Raw genomic sequence first — 20489 nt, forward strand, 5'->3', positions numbered from 1 at the left:
AGCCTCCCCCGGTGTGGTAGATGTACAGGACTGTACTGGTCAGAGTCCAATTTCACTTTGTGACCAAGTGTAGCTGGCACCATTGCACGCAGTAGACTTGCTCTCCATTTTCAGCGTTAGACACAAGTGATGGCCCATGTTTCCATGGGAAAGTTCTAGGAGGGGTGGAGAACGTCCCTTGGATTCCTTTGGAGTCCCAATCTCCTCCTGTACATCTACAGCTCCAGAGGGAGAGGGATCCAGCCCTCCGATCCCATGGGTCCCCAGGAAACTAGGGCTGTGTGCACAAGGTGTTGGGACACACCCTGTCTACATCACAGCTACTTTGGTGACATGCTGCCACCACTCAGGCTTCTCTCAAGGAGAGGAGGTTCCCATGGCAAAGGTAATACAGCACCAGCCTCTTGCCTCTCTATGAAGGGTCTCCACTCCATCCTGTGTGGGAAACAATAGGCAGATGCATTGTCCATATAGCATAGGCCCATCTGCTGCTCAGCTGCTGCCGACCCCCCCCTCCCCGCCAAGTCAGGGCCCTCTTTGATGTGCAGTGCTGTTACTCTGCAAGCTGGAGTCTGTTCCTTGTCTGTGCTCCTACAAGAGGAGTTTGAGGGAGGGGTTTTTCAAAAAGCACTTGAAGTCGCTCAACTCTGTTACTATTGAAACTTATGGCAAAACTCCCATTGACTTTACTGGGAGCAGTGTAAGGGGGATTTCACTTAAGTTTATACAACACCCTTTAGAAAAAACATGGTTGCAAAAGGCCTCAAAGGGGCCCACAGAATCTTGTAGTGGTGAGGGTAGAACAGGGAAGAGCATTGTTTGACTATTGGGCCCTAGACTGTGTTGGCAAAGAAACACCTTTACTTAACTGAGCTCCCTTGATGATGAATCAGTCAGACAGCCAGCATGGAATCACCTGATGCCCTACGCCCAGTATCCGAGAGCAGAACTCCATTAGACAAAGGAGAGTAAAGAAAGAGACTAGGAATATACATATCACTTTATTCATTCCTAGTGGCTAGCCCTTAGCATAAGCACTTCAGGTGTAAGGCAGACAATTTATGAAGAGAAAAATAACCCCTCTCTTCCTCACCCTCAACTCCCTTTCCTGGGTGCTAGGATCACTCTGCACCTTCCCTCTGTCCACACACGAAAGCAATGATGCCCAGGGCTAGCGTTCTCTAGAGCTACAAACCTGGTCTCCTCAGCTTCACTTTCCTTAGTCAATCTGCAGCTGTCACCCAAGAATGAAATCAGGGTCTAGTTTCTTTCCAAGCTGTAGGAAACATGGCAAGGTGACATACAGGGGGAAGAGGGCTTAGGTCCAGTCGGTTGATTTTGTTTTCAGCATATAAAAGAGGCTGTGCAATTTTTTGTTGTTGCTTGCTTTACATACTACACATAGAAGTCTCACCTTATTTTCCAAGGAAGCTTCTGTGGCTGCCTGGAGAACCCAGATGTTTGATTAGAGATACCAAGAAAACACTTTAATTCAGACTATTAACAGTTGGAAGCAAAGCTCTTGAAAGATTCAAAACAACCCTAGCTCCTAATTTAGGGGGAGAGAGCGAGCTCGTGTTCCAAAGCAAAGTGCCACAATAAAGACTTAAAAATCCTGACAATAAAGTAGGGAAAACAACAAAAGGTCCCTGTCCACACGTGGTCCCCTGAGAGTTCCTTCAGGCCTTCACCACTGACCACAACCACACCAGTTCTCCTTCACCACCACCCTGGTTTAGTGTATTTTATGTTTACAGCAGCAGTAGACAAACTACAGGCCATATGCGGCCCGTCAGACCGTTTAATCTGGCTCTCAGCTCCCACGGGGGAGCGAGGTCGGGGGTTTGCCCTGCTCTGGCACTCCCACCAGAGAGTGGGGGCTTGCCCAGCACCGGGCAGCTCCCAGGACTCAGCCGACATGACCCCCCACCCCCTCCAGCTCCTACGTAGTACGTGGAGGCATGGCCAGGTGGCTCTGCACACTGCCCCGTCTGCAGGTACTGCCTCATTGCCGGAGCAGAACATGCTTCCGGGAGCTACTTGTGGTAAGCACTGCCCAGAGCCTGCACCCCTGAGGGTCCCCCAATCCCCTGCCACAGCCCAGAGCCCCCTCCTGCACCCTGAATTCCTCATTTCTTACCCCACCCCAGAGCCCTCATCCCCTCCCACACCCTTATCTCCAATTTCGTGAGCATTCATGGCCCGCCACATGGTTTCCATACCCCAATGTGGCCCTCAGGCCAAAAAGGTCCATTCCTGGTTTACAGCGAGCCTGCAGCATACCCTGACCCAGAAGCAAAGGGGGACAGGAGTAGTAGCAGCCAGTTCTGCCTTCCTCCAGGCTCCCCCTCTTCCTTCCATGGGTGTAGCTGCTGGAGATATTTCCACCCACCAAGCCCCTCAGCCTTACCCCCACTCAGTTAACTGGCCTCCTCTGCCAAGGGCCTGTCTTTCAATCCAAGCTCAATTAGTGTGAACAGAGGAGGAGATGAGGGACAGGGTGCTGAGTTAGCACACACTGTTACATCCTCCCCGCCCCCTCAAGCTCTTAAACCTGTGAGATATTCTATAGAAACGCTCAGTTCCTGTCCCCTTTGAAGGTCTCCTTTAAACAGGTGCTGCAGCCAAGGCCAGGCAGGTTAGACGAGGCAGATTCCTTGGCTGACAGGAGCCCCGGAGCACACGCCCTGTCATGGGAAAGACACTCAGCTGCTTGGCCTAGCTGATGTCACTGGTGAGAGATGCATGAGGAGAATGTGGAGTCGCAGGGAAGACAAGTCACTTCAGAGGGCAGAGCTTGTAGGAAGCTTGGTGTCACCCAGGAGCAGTTGCTCTTCAGACAGGGTATGAAAATACAGTCACGGAGAGGCTGGGGGCAGCAAAAAAACCAAAACGCTGACACCAGCCCAAGTCTGAACTGGAAGAGCTCACGTAGATTACCTCAAGCGCTATGAGCGGCCTTTTGATTCCAGAGCCCCGAGCTGGCACCTGCCCCATGGCCTCTCTACGGTGACATCCCTGGCTCAATGGTGATGCTGCTGTTTGTCACTCTGCACCCATACCATCCTGCCCAGAACTGGGTGTCCTGTCCTCCGTGTTGGAACAGGATGTGACGAACTCCAGCCTCATAGTTGTGGAAGGTGTAAGAGATCTGAGGGGAAGGAAAGGGGGGAAAAAAAAAATCTTTCATTGTGCCTCAGGAACTCAGCCCCAGTCCTGTGACTGTGAGCATGTCTGTACTGCAAAAATCTCAACAATAAGCCAAGGCAGCCAGTCTCAGAGGCAGGTCAGCCCAGCAAGAAGGTGGGTCTCAGAGCCTGGGCTCCCACCCAAGCGGGCTATTTTTAGCCCTGTAGCAGGAGCCCAGGTCAGTTGACCCAGGCTTTGAGATGTGTTGCTACAGCGTGGGGGTTGGTTTGGGGGGGTTTTAAACAGTATAGGCATCCCCTATGGTAAAGTAAGAGCTCTGACCTTGTGCAGAAATTAGCTCATGAACATCCTCTCTCAGCTGGAAGAGAGAGAAGCTTGTGTTGCTCTAGACAGAAGGCCCAAAAAGGTTAAAATAAAGTTCCACATCAAAAATCCAGGCCCTGTCTAGCCTGCAAGCCTCCTTGATGTCCATAGTAGGATACTAGAGACTCCAACTTCTCCCACATTCAGTTCATCATGGCAGGGGATAAGTGGTGCAGACGGGCCTGGGGCGTTTAACCACTGTTATCCTAGGCACAGCACTGGAAAGGACGTAAGCACCTTGCTAAATCAGGACCTTGAGCACAGACTCATGCTACTGCAGGTGAAGAATCATCACTTGATGGTTTCAAACCAGTTGCAGGGATTTTGACGCATCTTCCATGAAATCACCGCGGCCTGGTCTAGGTTACTAGGTTTAGGCTGCTGGTGTGCACCAACCACTGCCTATCCTGCTGGCCAGTACTGGCTCATTGTTCCCCTGTGCAGCCCGTCTGGATCCCTCGGTCATGTGTCTTATATTAGGTTGGCTGCTCTGTGGGGCAAGGCCTGTCTTTCTGTTCTGAGTTTACATCACACCTAACGCAATGGGTCCTGGTCCTTGACTCAGGCTCTGAGGCACTGTTGCAACCAACTAATGATGATGATTTCCCAGCAAAACTCGGCTTCTGTTGGCACAGCCGTGCACACGTCTATGCTCAAATCTGAGTCCTGCCAGCACCGCCCTGACCTCCCGCCAGTGAAGTTACACGAGTTCGAGTGACCTGAGCCCATCCACCTGGACTGCTCTACCAGCCCAGTGCCTGTGTGGATGCTGCATTACCTACACTGCAACCAAGAGTCCTCCAGCAACAGGCCCATGATGCCCCTGTCCCTGCAGCAGTGACCGCTCTGCTCCACGCGTTCAACCCCACGCTGCGGTGAGTGGAAGCTGGCCCCCCTTTAAGCCCACCTTTGCTGACAAACCATTCTAGGGTAGACAAGGCCTGAGGCTGACGTCACTGCACCAGTTACACTGGCTTCACATTTAGGAGGTTTATCCTCCCTCCCGCCGCCGCGTTGAGAAAACATTGAAATAAAGTGAGCACCCACAAAATGCCACCTCTGAGATCTACCCTCTCTCCCAGCTACGCTGCTAGGAAAAATCAATCTTCCTCCTAAGTCTAAAGTTAAGAAAAGCAAGCAGAGAAACACCCCCCACCCTCCCTACCTCTTCAGCTCTTTATCTAAGTCATACAAAGCACACACCCAATTTCTTAATCCTTTTCTGGTCACCTTTATCAAACTTCCCTTCTTTTTCTGACAGATCAGCTCCCCTTCCCCCCTCACTCAGGGCCAGCTGCTGCTTAGCAATCACTCCTCTGGCTGCTGCCTCTCCCATCTTAAGTAAGATTGAGGCCTAAGGCAGGCACTTGAAAATACTTTCAGGAAAGAGGTACATCACAGGCCTTAAAACAAAGGGTGCAGGGAACTCAGATGCAAAATTAAAGACACACTAAAGAGAAACTACTGACATTTGACTCAGCTTGGCTTTTCTATACAAATAAAAATTTGCTTTGACAAAAAACTTATAGCAATATGTTCAGAGAGGATTTGGAAATGCCAGTGGAATAGCTGGTTGTTAGCGAACAGTTCCTGGCAGCATGAGCAACCCAAACAGGAAGAACTAAGAGCCTGAAAGTGAAACTAAACTGGATTCACAGCTTACACAGTGTAGAAAACAAATGACATTACAGGAGAGGGGAACAAAGATCAATTTTCAAAGCTTTTCAATTAATATGTGATGGGTGATTTGGTGCCAGAGATAGAGAAATCTGTTTACAGTTTCAGAGTAGCAGCCGTGTTAGTCTGTATTCGCAAAAAGAAAAGGAGGACTTGTGGCACCTTAGAGACTAACCAATTTGTTAAATTGTGAAATTGGTTAGTCTCTAAGGTGCCACAAGTCCTCCTTTTCTGTTTACAGTGCGATTATTGTTAAATTCCTGTAGTGGCAGGTTTATTTGGAAGTATTTGGATTTTAAATTTTCTCCTTTAAGCCTTGCAAACCAACCAAACAAAAAGTTTTGCTAAAAGCAGGAGACAGAAGTGAAACTACACTGGTCTAGCTTCACATTCACCATGATGAAAAATAACCAAACTAGAACAGGAATAGGCACATTCAATTTTTAAAGTGCTCAGGTTTTAATAATAGGGTTAGCAACAGTCAGGACATTTGTTTAAAACATAAAATAAAAATGATTCCTCTGACAATTGCATTGTCTACACTGGGAATTACCCTGACTTCAATCAGTTGTGGCCAGCAGCCAGCCTACATGCTCAAGAGCAAACCCTCCTATACACAAGGAAAGCTGCAAAGTCAGGGCTAATACACAGAACAGACGCGGCCAGTGCCCCTTAAATTTAGGGTTTATCTACACAAGAAAGTTGTTCCAGTATAACTTAAAATACTCCGGTGTGCTCTTACTCTGGTTTCAGAGTAACAGCCGTGTTAGTCTGTATTCGCAAAAAGAAAAGGAGTACTTGTGGCACCTTAGAGACTAACCAATTTATTTGAGCATGAGCTTTCGTGAGCTACAGCTCACTTCATCGGATGCATACCGTGGAAACTGCAGCAGACTTTATATACACACAGAGATCATGAAACAATACCTCCTCCCACCCCACTGTCCTGCTGGTAATAGCTTATCTAAAGTGATCATCAAGTTGGGCCATTTCCAGCACAAATCCAGGTTTTCTCACCCTCCACCCCCCACTCTCCTGCTGGTAATAGCCCATCCAAAGTGACAGCTCTCTACACAATGTGCATGATAATCAAGGTGGGCCATGTCCAGCACAAATCCAGGCTCTCACCCCCCCCCCCTTTTTTTTCCCGGGGACACACACACACACACTCACTCTCCTGCTGGCAATAGCTCATCCAAACTGACCACTCTCCAAGTTTAAATCCAAGTTTAACCAGAACGTCGGGGGGGGGGGGGGAGTAGGAAAAAACAAGGGGAAATAGGCTACATTCATAAACCAGTCGGAGAACACTTCAATCTCTCTGGTCACGCGATCACAGACATGAAGGTCGCTATCTTAAAACAAAAAAACTTCAAATCCAGACTCCAGCGAGAAACTGCTGAATTGGAATTCATTTGCAAATTGGATACTATTAATTTAGGCTTAAATAGAGACTGGGAGTGGCTAAGTCATTATGCAAGGTAGCCGATTTCCCCTTGTTTTTTTCTACCCCCCCCCTCCGACGTTCTGGTTAAACTTGGATTTAAACTTGGAGAGTGGTCAGTTTGGATGAGCTTTTGCCAGCAGGAGAGTGAGTTTGTGTGTGTGTGTCCTCGGGAAAAAAAAGGGGGGGGTGAGAAAGCCTGGATTTGTGCTGGACATGGCCCACCTTGATTACCATGCACATTGTAGGGAGAGTGGTCACTGTGGATGAGCTATTACCAGCAGGAGAGTGAGTTTGTGTGTGTATGGGGGTGAGAAAACCTGGTTTTGTGCTGGAAATGGCCCACCTTGATTATCATGCACATTGTAGGGAAAGTGGTCACTTTGGATGAGCTATTACCAGCAGGATAGTGAGTTTGTGTGTGTGGTTTTTGGAGGGGGGTGAGGGGGTGAGAGAACCTGGATTTGTGCAGGAAATGGCCCACCTTGATTATCATGCACATTGTGTAGAGAGCTGTCACTTTGGATAGGCTATTACCAGCAGGAGAGTGGGGGGGTGGAGGGTGAGAAAACCTGGATTTGTGCTGGAAATGGCCCAACTTGATGATCACTTTAGATAAGCTATTACCAGCAGGACAGTGGGGTGGGAGGAGGTATTGTTTCATGATCTCTGTGTGTATATAAAGTCTGCTGCAGTTTCCACGGTATGCATCCGATGAAGTGAGCTGTAGCTCACGAAAGCTCATGCTCAAATAAATTGGTTAGTCTCTAAGGTGCCACAAGTACTCCTTTTCTTTCTGGTTTAAGAGTGGCTTATCTGTTTAGTTTAGTTAGATTAGGAACAGGTTTAAAACAAACCAAAATAGTGTCTACACAGTGTTTTGCCCCAGTTTAACTATAATGGTTTAAGAGCCAATTCAAAATTAAACTGGGGCAACTTTCTTGTTTAGACAAGGCCCTCGAAACCTCATGATAAAGTTGGTCGAGGTTCAAGAAGTAGTTTTGCTCCATTCTCAATCAGAAGAATGTCCACACAAAGCACGAGGGACCTGACTGGTCATGTTCTCTATTCGCTAGGCATTTATTTCACCCCTCCATGTTGAAATAAATGCGGGAAGCGCTGAGCATCTGCAATCCCTACTGAACCTAGCTCACTCTCACACAGCTGTGTGGCTTCTGCAGGGCCACTACGGAATAACTTTAGGGCTGGATGCCCACAGAGAGCAGATGTGCTGGGGAAGAAGGACCCATTGTTATCCCGCCACTGTTCAGATTAGAGTCACATGTTAGAAACACGGCACTGATTTAAAGCTGCTGCCCACACAGCTACTCCCTGGATTCCTCACCTCTCTCCACTCAGCATCACTCCATTGCTCTATGACTACTGGTTCGGGTCGGAACTCGTGAAGGACGATGTAGTCTGCAGAGAGCAGCTGCACAGAGAGTTCATAACAGCACCCACAGTCAAACCTGGCAGCATACCTGGAGAGACAGAGAGAGGTCAGGCACTGGGAAGATACACACACCTGCCGGGACAGTCACCCTTCTGGGGATGCCCATTGCCAGAGACAAGCCATCCCTGCTCTTGGCATGGCAAGGGTCAGTCATTTTATACAGGGACTCGGAAATGGAGCTGAAGCCTACCAGTGAGATGGGAAAGCCAGCGTGCGCCCCATATCTGTAATGGCATCACCAGTTCTGTAGTAACCCAAAGGTGGTATTACTATTACCTAGCATTTTTCTTCAGAGTACCTCAAAGAGCTGTACAGACCAGGGAGTATCATCATGCCCTGGAGGGGAAACTGAGGCACGGACATCATGTGAGCCAGTGACAGAATTCTGGAGTCCTGGCTCTGTGACTTTCAACACTAGATCATGACCCCTTCCAGACTTAGGAACAGAACCCAAGTCTGACTTGTTCTTTATTAAATCTTTACAGTCCCTGGAGGTAGAGTCAAAGAACTCCACTGATGTCATCCCAGCTGAAATCCAGAGTCGTCCTGGCATATGCAGAGAGCCTAGTTCTTATGCATGCACTCACCAGTCCTTGACCATAATATCAGGCCGTATTTCATCCATCAGCTGATCCCAGTAACCCTCTTTCTTTAGGTTAATGAGCTGAGACTTTAGACACTTCCTGGGAACAGATCATGTAAGTTTTTAGCATCACATGCAACTTGTATTTGAGCCTACTTCTTCGTCTCTCCACTGGAGTTTAGTGGTTCTCTTTAGTTAAAGCCCAGGGCTCATCCCCAGATTAGTAACACCCAGGTACCATGCGGTACATGCTGCTAGCCCAGACAGCACATGGTGTCATGCAGCAGACATCCTGCCCACTCAACAGCAGCTAATCCTCACTTTTGACCCCTACTCAACTGCTTTCATTGAGGGTCGCTGGACCCAGACACACACACAGAGTCCGAATCCAACTGTCCCACAGGTTTGGAACAAACTCCGTTCCATTTTACCGGCAAAGGACTGCGAGGAAAGCTTCTGTCTAGGTTATAACCCATTTCCCAAACCTTTACACAAGCTGTTTGGCCAATGCTTCTATCAGAAGAGAAACAAAAATCTGATCTGTGAGGAGCTTCCCGTCTCCACCAAAAAACCTCTACTGGTTTTATAGCCATTGGGTGCCCCTGAGACACTGCCTGGGTGGCAGTATGCCTCCACCCATTCTCAAACAAACAGCCAGGGTGCCCTCTTCCCTCCAGGCCCAGTTTCAGAGCACGAGAATCTGATTCTTACCCATAAGAGGTGACAAAATATTTGCGCACTTGTGGGCTGGGAAAGTCTCTTCCGTGATGCCCAGGCAGGTCCTCAACTTTCCATTTATCTCCCTCGTTCGGTTTCAGATTCCAGAACTCAAAGCTCTCTAGGAAGGGATCAGAAAGGGGACAGTGAGGCCACGCAACAGAGGGCTAATCCCCAAAAGGGAGAGAAGGGTCAGAGAACGTGAAGTTTTCAGCCCCCACCTCAATTTTCCGCAAGCATCTAGTTTTCACTTTAAAAAGCGAGTGGCGGGGTGGGAGGTGGCAGCTTTGTCCCCGGGATATCGCAGCAGACTGGGAATCCATTCCCAGTGATTTCGAGGTGTATTTAGTTTCTCTGCTGCAGAGTCTCCTCCAGCCTAATCTACCCATTTCTTCCATGGGCGAGCCTGGCAGTCAGCCAGCACTCCCTCTAAACAGCAGCACTCACTCACAGCCAAGTGCTGGAGCACAGACCAGGCCCCCCAGCAAACTGACGTGCTGCCGCCCCTTTACATCAGCCTCATACCAAAGGCTCCCGCTACGCACTTCCACAGGAGCGCGAGCCTGCCCAAACCCCTTCGCCTATCCTAGAGCGACCTAAGGATCAATTCCCCACTGCTCAGCTGCACTGGGGCCAACGCAGGTTGGGGGGAGTGGAAGGACCAAGGGTGCAGCAGCCGATGATTTTATCACCGTGTCATTTAAACTGGCATCCCACTTGCATGCTGTCGAGGCCCTGCCTATGCTGGAGATTTGTCCTGGTTACAGGTGCAGCTTTACCAGCCTACGCTAGTGGTTACACAGATGGCTGTAGCCAGGGCAAATCCACAGCACAGGCGAGGCCCGAAAGATTAGGCCTTGGGCAAGGCTATGAACTGACCAGCCTCCTAGCTGCTGGGGAATTCCCCTCCCACCCCCACTTTCCCATAAAAAGAAACAAACCTTCAGCACAGGGATTTTTGAGTAAGTTTTTCTTCAGGCTGCAGAGGAAGTAGAAGATCTTCCAGTCCTGGATAGTCTTGTCCCACTTCTCATGATTAAAACCCTCCCGCTGGCACTTGCGTTTCCACACAGTGGCTAAGTTGATCACATCCCGCCACAGGACACAGACAAGCCGGCAGTTACAGATCAGCTCCCGGGCGGGGACCAGGGAAAAGAGTTCCACCAGGACATCTTCGGGCAGGTCACCGATGTTTGCCATCTTTCTTTGGGCCCCAGCAGCCTGTAATGCAGGCCAGGGAGAGAGTCACCAGGCACGTTCCGCCCAGAAAGGGTGTGAACACAATAAGCAGAGCAGGTCTCCCATTGAATTGTGGTGAGAGAAGGGAAAGGCAGGAGGAGGAAAGGGAGTTAGGACATGGAAGTCAGATTTATAAAGCACTGCACTAGGCAGACATCCCAGAGTGCTGCACTGAGGCTGTGGCTACACTGGCAAAAATGGAACCTGATAGCCACCAATATCTCTCACCAAGGGTGAACTGTGGTCCCATTTATGCAAGGCTCTTAAGGCCAGATATTTAGGTGTCCAAAATGCAGATGGGGCTTAGCTGGATGCGTGAGCCCCTACAGGAGTCAGGCATCTAACCTGCATAGGTGATTCTGAAACCCCCCCACGGCATCTATGTCTTTAGGCTCTTCCATATTTCTGAACATCTGGCCCTTAGGCCACCGCTACATTGGACTTTGAGCCATGTGCTAAAGAGAAACTCCATTCAAAGGTGGGGGTGGGGGGGAGGCGAAGTTGCCCTGCGGTTGGGGCTGTGGCAGGCGTGCCTGGCGGGAAGGGGGGCGGGAAGGGGGGGGAAATCTGTTTTTGTTTTTTTGTTTTTTGCATTTCCAAGCTGGTACCATTAGTTGGCGCCTGGGAAATGTGTCAGGGTGCCCAGCACCACCCGGGGGGTGCCCAGCACCACGGGCTCCCTTCGGCCATGCAAAGCGCCCTCCCCGCCCCCGGAGCCCGACTCACCCCCGCAAGGGATCCCGGCCCCCAGCCCCATACACGGGCAGCAGCGGGGCCCCCTCGCCCCCGGCTCCTGCCCCCAGCTGCCGGGCGGAGAAACCCTGTCTCCGCCCGGCCGGGCCAGGCTGCCCCAGCCGCTTGCAGCCGAGCTCCGGGCCGCCGCCTGCGTCTCCTCCCCCGGGTTAGGGCCAGGAAGTGCGAACCGACCCCTCCCTTCGCGGGGCCCAGACCTCCCTCCACCCCGGCGGAGCGCCCGCCCCGATCCCCGGCTCCCACCCCCGCGGGGCGCCCCCGGAGCCCCGCTTCCCTCCTGCCCCGCGCCAGCTCACCGCCCGCCAGATCCCGGCGTCCAGGAGCCGGGGCCAGCTGCCGCGGCCGCCCGAGGAGAAGGAAGGTAAAACTGCCGGTGTGCCGCGATCGTCACGCCGGCCCTGAGCTCCCTCTGGCGGTCAGCCAGCCCTGGTCTCTCCTTTCTCCTCACAGTCACCTCTTCAGGGCAGGGGCTGGTCTTTGTACAGCACCGAGCGCACCGGGGTCGTGGGCCACGACTGGGGTTCCTGGGCGCTACCCCAGCCCCCCTAAACCATAAAGCTGAAGAGTGAGAAAGGGAGACGGGCTGGGTACTACAGGGACAAGGGCAGGGTACCAGCACCCAGGGCGCAGCTACGCTAGGAACTCCTGGCAGCTGGGCTAGGTCGGACGGGGTACCATGAGGCGTGACTAGTGGGGGGCCTGTCTGCCAGCGGGTGTAGACGCAGGTATACAGGCTCACTTTTGTTGATACAGGTTAGGGGGCCTGCAGGTCGGGGTGGGAGGTGACTGCAGGCCCCCTAACCTGTACCAGCAAAAGTGAGCCTGTATACCTGCGTCTACACTCGCTGGCAGACAGGCCGGACACTAGAGGCGGCTGTGCAGACAGAAGTGCAGGGACGCTGATAGAGGCGTGCTTGGCCAGTATCGCCGTACCACGCTGCAAATCACTGCTCGCGTAGACTTGGGCCAAGCTGGGTGGACAGCCGGGGGGGCACCCTGCATAGTACCCACAGCGTCTGTTATCACTTGGATCTGGCTATTCGGGTATAGGAATCTGCTTCATCTCAAGGAAAAATGTACTTTAACAGGGAGGAATTAAAGTTACAAGAGGCAGAAGAATAAAACCAAAATGAAGGGAAAAGTTTCATTATTAAAAAAGAAAAAAAACCTTCAGACAGAGGGAACCATTTTTGTGAGTTATGTACGCAAGTAATTATTGTTCTTGCCCAACCCTCTGCCATGGACTGAGAGCTCCTTGGAGCAGAAGTGTTTGGAAAGCGTCTAGCACAGAGTGGGCATTCACTCAACTAAAGAACAAGAAACATGATTTAGATAAATGAGAGTAAGGGGATGTCTAGGACCAAAAAAAAAAAAAAAAAAAAAAGTTATAAACAAACCCCTCTCCACCCCCATAGCTGCTAATCACACTTGGATGATTAGGAGTGAAATCATTTTACGAACCCAGTTTACTTTTCACCATCGATACCAAAACCAATCAAAATGCTAAGTGCCTAGGAGCTGTAAAGATTTGCTCTTAACAAAACTGAATCTCCACATCATGCTCTTACTGTAAACGCTGACCTTCCTGTGGCCCTGTGGCCCTGTGGCTAATCACTGTCACTTGGCGCTGGCTTTACTGGGCAAAGCACTGAGCACATTCCTGAGCCCTGCATGCAGAAGGACAAGAGTTACGGGGCCCATTCTCTTTCCGCCCGTCACTCGACTTGGACCAGGCAACTAGTGCAGGCTCAGCTCCTGAAAGCACTTATGCACACTAGTAATTCTATGCATGTGAGTAGGTCTCCTGCAATCACAGCTGCAGGCATTTGACCTTTCTGAAAAGGAGTCCCAAGGGGTCTCAAGTTGGGCACCCAAAAAGTGGAGGTGCCCACAAGTTCACGGCTGCTTTGGAGAATACGGCTGCTTGCCTGCCGCTGGGGAGGAGAGAGGAGCGTGAGACAGTGGGAGGAGGCGGAAACAGGAGTTGAGGCATGGTTATGCAGATCTCCAAAGGGGATGAGGAGAGCCCCAAACGGATGTAGAAGACCACAGTAAGGCAGGGGGCAGATTCGAGAAGGGAATGTCAGTTGCATTTAGAGATTGAATTTACTCATGTGGTTCATTGTTAACACAAAACAGAGTCTGTGAGGATGAGCTGCCGGGTCTTAGCCTCTCCCATTCCCTAGTAGCTGGGTATGGAAGGTGGCATTGGCCTACACCCCAGCTGGGATTTCTCTTTGCCCCTAGAGAGCCAGACCCTACGGGAGCCTCCTTCTATCTAATCTATCTAGCTGTTTATACCACCCTCAGCAGTGTGGTACATGAGAACCTGCATCTCACAGCCACCGGGTGCCCCCCAGCCAGTGCTCAAAGTGGGCAAGCACCTCCAATGCTGCAGCGCAGAGCGTCAGGGATAGATCCGGGGTACAGCTGGAGTGAGCCCTGTACAGCACGCCCTATTTGGCCCCTCACATTAACGTGCAGTTTGGTCTCCCCTTGCCCTGGGCTCTTGTATGAAACACCTAATGCCGGGGCAATACAGGGTGGCAAAGGGCACGTTCATCCTCCCAACACCCCGGGAGGTAGGTGTAAACACCCCGTCCCCCTTTGACTGGTCAGGAGGCAGAGTGACTTGCCCAAGCTCACACAGAGCCTGAATTAGAAATCAGGAGTCCCTGTCTCCCAGACTCACGCACACCCCGCTAGGTAACACTCTAGCCAGGTCAGCAATATCCCAAGAGCCAATACCCGAGAGCCTCCTGGATTGCAGCGGATGATGCGCTGCCCCTTTAAGAGAGGAACCCCTTCTGCCAGCTCCATGCTCTAGCAGAGCGAAGCCAGCATTAGTTACTTGCCTGCGACAGACCGATCCAGAACGGTGCAGCCGTCTCAGGAGCAGCAAGTGAGGTAGGAGCGTCTCAGCATCTCCTGTCCCTCTCTCCCTGCAGGGCTGCGATGCTGCTGGAGAGGCTGCAGCACCCTTGCTGTGTTACGGGCGTTGTTAGGACAGGTGCTTTAACCCTGCAGCGCTCCTGCTCTCTTTGCAAGGCAGAGAGTGCAGCTTTAAGGCTTGTGCAGATAGGGGAACAAGGCACAGCAAAGGTTTGGGCAGAGGAGACCAGGATATGCCCCCCAATAGGGAAAGAACTGGAATCGGAAGTTGTTCAGTTCATTATGGACTCAGGTTAAGTGAAGGGGAGACTCTTGGGAAGGGGACAGGGGAGGACGTGAAAGCAGGGCGGGGGCCGAGACTTGGGCAAGGCGGTGAAATTGAAGGAGAACCGATGAGTCTGGCTAGTCCGGAGACGCAGTGAGCTTGTCAGGGAGGGTGCAGCAAAGCTGCTGCAGATGATGAAGTCAGCAGGGACTGCAGCCTGCGTGATCCGAGTCTGGCTTGTTCTGCCCTTCAGGAATTTCCTTCATGTTAAACGCTGAGCTTGTAACTTGGCTGGGTGGCAGGGTGCTGATACAGCCCCTCGTAGCTGTGGAATTTTGCCATCTGATGCCAGTGCAGGGCAGACGGGAGACACCTGGAGCTCTGAGCTTTTGGGTTCAGAATACCAACAGCAATGGCCTCTGCATCCTGCCCTGCCTTACTCAAGTGACAGCACTTCGTAGGGGTGGCCTGGCTGTATAATGCTGACAAGGTTTCTCCAAATGGCATGCCAGGTTTGCCCGCTTGGTTCCATTTGCTCCCAGCAGCACTCAGAAGATGGACAGAATAGAGCCTAGCGCTAGAAGAAAGCGATGATTTGCTCCTGGCCAATCTGGTCAGGTCCTCTCCAGACTGCACCTTGCTGCAGCCTCAGCTGCTTCTCAACAGCAGGAGTCAGATGGGATAAAAGCACCGTCATGGTGCATCCCATATGAATGATGTGGTCTGGAACCCGCACACTCATCTCTGGTTACTCCGTCGCAGTTGGCTCCAAAGGCTGGGCCTGCAGGGGTGAGCTCGGCTCAGTGACAAGGAAGGTTTCCGAGTCCACACACTGAAGCAGGGCGAGTGCTAAGGGACACTTCTGACCCTGTTGTTAGGATTCCTAGGCTTTGGAGGGAGGACTGGAGAGTCAGAGGGGACTCGATTGAGATATGTGACATTACACAAAGTGCATCACTCTGTCCTGTCCTGTCACATGAGAGCAAAGGGGCCACTGTGATATGAAGGGCTTGCAAATTTCGAACGCACCCAACTAAATCTGACGCATTGTCAAGGATTTACATGGCATCCATCACCATGGTATCTTGGCACCATTACATGGCATACACCAAGACATTAGTCATCTTATGAAGGGAAACCCAACACCCGGATGCCTGCAGCTTTTCATCTGGAAGTGAATCCATTAGCAAGGCCAGGTGTCTTGCAGCTCTTGCTACAAACAGCCAGGTTCCTGCATAAGCAAATTTCTGGAAGGATTGCACTCCCGAGGCACAGGCTGGCTAGTGAAAATGCCCAACCTCAAGCACTCACAGGTTTCACCCGTGGGCTGTTACATTTTAATTTTCTGTTACTTCACTGTTGCCAGAAGTCAGAGGCTTCAATAAGAAAGTTCTTGCAGTTCTGTAAGAACTTAATATAGGAATAACCTAGTCTCATGTTTCAAGGTACAAGATGCTCAATGGTCAGGAGGAATTCATTCCCCCTTGGACACTAGTGCGTGATGACACTGCTGCAAGATGGGCTGGGTTGTCTTTTCCCCCTTCTTCTCAGGCTGCAGGCATTGGCTAATGCCAAAGGTGGGATACCAGCCCCAATGGACCAATTACCTGCTCAAGGGTATAACTCCTCTCCCCTTGTTTTCAGAGAGCTCCGCCCAGCCTGGCCGGAGGATGGACTCCCTCCCTGAAGCCGTCCTGATCCAGATCCTGGCCTCCATCCCCGCGGTGGAGCTGGTGCTGGCGTGCCGCCTGGTCTGCTGCCAGTGGAAGAACCTCGTGGACGGAGCAGCTCTCTGGACCCTGAAGTGCCAGCAGGAGGGCTTCACCGGGGCAGAGCCTAAAGAGGAGGCCGAGAACTGGCAAACATTCTACTTCCTGAGTAAGAGGAAGAGGAATTTAATCAAGAACCCCTGCGGCGAAGGCGAGTGACTGAACTTTGTAACACCCTCGCCCGGCGAGGCCCTGGGTTGGGATGAGATGCAGCAGCTGTCTCACTGCGTGTGAGACTAAATCAACAGCAGCTGGCCTGGGGGTTCCATTAACAGGGATGGTGGCCAGGTGTTGGATCCTCTTTACACAAGCACCTGCTGGGATTTCCAGGAGGGGGCACGTGCTCAGGTCCACGTGGTTAGCGGCCACTGCAGCATAACAACATCACCGCCATCTGTGGTGCTTAACCCTTACCAAGCCCTGTAAGCCACCCTCCCCGACAACCTGGGAGCTTCCACTCCAGCTTACAAAGAGGAGGGACGAGGTTCTGGTCAAGGCACAGGACTGCAGGGTCTGAGACCTGGGTGCCTTTTGGTTCTGCTTCGGATTCAGTGGCAATTCACTTACAGGGTTGGTTTCAAAGGGTCTCCATTGGGCCAGGATTCTGCATAGGGTTTGGTTACTATTGGGGTCTCAAAACAAAAACAACAAGGGGAATTTTCAAAGGAGAACATGGGCAGTGCTTGTTTGAAAAATCTGCTTTTAAATGACGTACCCAAGGCTACACGGTGAGTTTGTGGCAGAGTTTAGAGCTCAAGAACCCCTGGTTCCTGCTCTGCCTACAGACCACTGGATCACGCTGCTTCTGGCTGTATCACTCACCAACAGCTGAGCAGATCTGCTCCCAACTTTCCAATATAATTCTGAAAACGCTCAAGCCAAAAGGGTGGTGGTGGATCTTTTGGTCTGTTCTGACCACGTTAGAGGAAGGTTTAAACAAGGCTAAGCAAGGAATCCTGGCTCCAACTTTACAAAGAAAACCTCTCTCTTATGAACGCTTTAAGAAAGCTTTAAAAATTTTAATGAGCTTGTCCCTACTGATGCCAAGTGTTAGCTGTGTGCATTTGATTTCAGCTTGGAGAAGGAAACGGATCAGTCCTCTCCTGCACTAATCCACTGTGGCAGCCCTGGGAATGTTGAAATACAATAAACAGAGTTTTCATTGGACTTGTTTAAATGATCACGGAACCATTACGATCAATGTTGGGGTTTGTAAAAACTTGTTTTTTTTTTTACCAACCTGGCAATTTGGTCTAAATCTGACCCCACAAGCATCTCTCTAAGGCCTGGCCCACACACAAAGTCACAGCAATTTAACGTCACACCTGTAGTTTAATCGTTGTAATATGTACCTAGACCAGCCTGAAATGCTGGGCAGGGCTCTCTAGTGAAGGGAGGCTGCTAAGGCAATGATCAGAGCAGTGGTGCAGAGAATCGAGGGCCAGATTACAACCGTCCTACCAAACAGTACCTTGCACTGCAGATAGTCAATGGGCTCGCTTGTGGAGTAAAGCACAACACAAGTCAAACTCCTTGCCTGGATCTGTTAAAGAAATCTCCACGTAGGAAGGTGAAAGATTTTTGAAGCCACGTGACTGTAACCCAGAGCCTCTCTCTTGTTCTGCTACCTGCAGAGAATTTAGAGCACTGGGGGGAAGTGGAGAACGGAGGTGATGGCTGGAAAATTGAGGACCTGCCGGGAGACTTTGGAAAAGAATTTCCCAGTGATGGAGTCCACAAATACTTCGTCACCTCCTACGAGTAAGGCTGCCCCCTTCTCTGGCTGGGTTCTACCCGACGCTGGCATATGAGGAAACAGGGCTGCGCTCACCCGGTAACCTCTTGTCTTCCAGGTGGTGCCGCAAGTCTCAGGTCATCGACCTCAGGGCTGAGGGTTACTGGGAGGAGCTGATGGACACAACCCAGCCTAAAATTGTGGTAAAGGACTGGTAAGTAGGGGGGTTGCGGTTGTGCTGGGCTGGCAGGGAGAGAGGGGAAAGGCCAAGGGAAGCAGAGAGAGGGAGATGAGGAGAGGCCAGAGCTGTGTCTACACTGGGCTTCTTTGACCCCTATTTTCCACCATAGCTTACATGGGTATGGATCCATCAGTGGTAGCAGAGGTGGCAGGTTAGTGCTCCGTGCCTCTTGCAGACACACCGAGGAGAACACCAGCCCCGTGTCTACACCAGCGCTCCCCCACAGCGAGCAGCGGTGGGAGCCTGGAACAAGCTCACAGTAATCCAGGCAGTTGGGGCTTTGCTTTCTGGACATGGCTTGCCCCTGTCTGTGCTTGCCGTAGAACGGTGCCCAGCCCGGGCCCAGCCGCGCTACTCAGCACCGGGCCTGTTTGCGGAGCGGCCGCGAGGGGTGAGGCTGGCAGCTCGGGTCTCTTTGCAGGTACGCGGGTCGCAGTGACGCCGGCTGCCTCTACCAGCTGCACGTGAAGCTGCTGTCGGAGCACGAGGACGTCCTGGCCGAGTACCAGAGCGACACGGTCGCCATTCCGCAGGACAACGCTGCCAACTGGACCGAGGTGAGTCCCGGCGAGCGGCTGGGCAGAGCCAGGGCAACGGGACAGGGCAGTGCATGCCCGGGGCCACAAGCAAAGCCGGATGGGAAGGGGCTTCCCTTGGTGAGCTCAGCTATGAAAGGAGCAGGATGGGGTGAAGGCTGGGTGTGTGGGGGGGTCTCCCTCCTCTTGTGCAGCTGTGACCATGAGGCTGGGTTCCATGGAGCTCAGTGACCTGCCAACCCACCCACCTGAGTGAGTGGGGGAGAGGGAAGTGGCCCGGAAGGGGAAAGCTGCTGATGGCCCCAGCGTAGCAGTGGGGCCCGAAGACCCTCAGATAGTCCATCTCCCTATAGCAACTAGTGACCCCAACCCCGCAGGGCGGGGTTCAAAGCCTCACTCCACAAGGGGAGATTCAGGGGTGGTTTGTGACTTCCAGGAAGCCATTGTGTCTCGCTCTGCCCCCTCAGCTCTCCCACACCTTCTCCGACTATGGGCCCGGGGCTCGCTTTGTGCGCTTTGAACACGGAGGCCAGGACACACTCTTCTGGAAAGGATGGTACGGGGTCCGCGTGACCAACAGCAGCGTGATGGTGGAGCCCTAGCCAGGCCATGGCCCCTCAAGCTAGACCGGGTCCCGTTCACCACAGCTGACCCTTTGGGTCCTCCATGGGCTTTGGATGGTTTCTGCATGACGCTGCTTCCAGAGACGAGGCGGGAGCGCCAGGCTGAGAGTATATAACTACGTGTGTGTGTGTGTGTCCCATCTTTCCTCACTGGGTTATGCAGAGTCTGGGAGTAGCTGGTTTGGGGTCCATTAATGCACCAACCCTTAGAAAGCTTTAAAAAAACCTCACTGCTCTCCCCTGCCCCACTCGCCCGACGCCCTTTCAGCCACCCCCAGCGTCGCTTTGGAGTGGTGCCAAGGTTGGAGTAGGGGGAACGAGCGAGCTGGCTATAAATAATCCCAGGACCCTCCCTCTCCTTTGGGCTGACGTCACCTCAGACCCTAAACCTCCCTCCCCAGCAGCTGCGCTGAACAGTGACTCTCACGGTGCCACTTACCAGCATCAGATACAGTCCATTTTGAGAGGGATGCAGGCTTCATCTTTCATCAACACAGGACCAGGAAGCCCCGAGTCCCAGTTCTGCCACTGAGCCCCTCTGTGGCCTGGGGCAAGTCACTTAGCTTCTCTCCCCATCTATAACAACAACAGTTGCCTACCTCCTGGGAGAGAGAGCTCGTTAAAGTTTGCATTGCTGGGTGGCTGGTTTCTTTATTATTAATAATAATAATGCAAAGCAGCAGAGAGAGGAGGGTGCCTTTTGTCTTAGGCTGGGCTCAGGAAGAGAACATAGAGATGAAGGTGGAGACTGCCCTGGAGCCGTGTCTAGTTTGTTAAAAATGAAGCATAAGCCAAAGTCTGGAGAGAGACCAGGACCTGAGCCCAGGCAGATCAGCTGGAAATAATCCAGATGGGAGAGAGAGAAAGTGTGAATGGAACGAGATCCAGCTTCCCCAAGGGGCCTCTAGACTGGGCTAAATCCTGACCTCAGGCTCTCACTTTTTGTAGGCAGGACAGGGGGAGGTTCTTAGAGGAACCCTCCTTTCAAGAACATCTTCTGCCTCATCCCTTGGGAACCTTGGCTCTCTCTCCCAGCCTCCTCTGCGTGC

General features: G+C 51.9%; 2 protein-coding genes across 4 annotated transcripts; one reads left to right on the forward strand and one right to left on the reverse strand.

Annotated features, from left to right (window-relative positions):
- Positions 1-988: 988 nt before the first annotated feature.
- Positions 989-11807, reverse strand: LOC311532718 (F-box only protein 6-like). 2 transcript variants are annotated; one of them, XM_084651443.1, is made up of 6 exons: positions 11676-11807; positions 10329-10608; positions 9382-9508; positions 8675-8770; positions 7980-8115; positions 989-3151 (listed from the first exon to the last, which is right to left on the reverse strand). In XM_084651443.1, the coding sequence occupies exons 2-6, from the start codon at positions 10585-10587 to the stop codon at positions 3005-3007; spliced, it is 765 nt and encodes a 254-aa protein (XP_084507569.1). In that variant the 5' UTR covers positions 10588-10608; positions 11676-11807; the 3' UTR covers positions 989-3004. The 2 variants fall into 2 exon arrangements, with proteins under 2 accessions (XP_084507569.1, XP_084507570.1); XM_084651444.1 differs by lacking the exon at positions 11676-11807 and adding an exon at positions 11353-11470.
- FBXO2 (F-box protein 2) lies at positions 11604-19556 on the forward strand. Of its 2 annotated transcripts, none has more exons than XM_084651447.1 (6): positions 11604-11740; positions 16181-16456; positions 17940-18066; positions 18159-18254; positions 18703-18838; positions 19285-19556. In XM_084651447.1, exons 2-6 carry the CDS (start codon positions 16207-16209, stop codon positions 19417-19419), a joined length of 744 nt encoding a protein of 247 aa, XP_084507573.1. In that variant the 5' UTR covers positions 11604-11740; positions 16181-16206; the 3' UTR covers positions 19420-19556. The 2 variants fall into 2 exon arrangements, with proteins under 2 accessions (XP_084507573.1, XP_084507574.1); XM_084651448.1 differs by lacking the exon at positions 11604-11740 and adding an exon at positions 14217-14286.
- The last annotated feature ends 933 nt before the right edge of the window (positions 19557-20489 follow it).

Source organism: Lepidochelys olivacea, assembly GCF_965140295.1.
Source record: "Lepidochelys olivacea isolate rLepOli2 genome assembly, chromosome: 18".
Lineage (NCBI taxonomy): Eukaryota > Metazoa > Chordata > Testudines > Cheloniidae > Lepidochelys > Lepidochelys olivacea.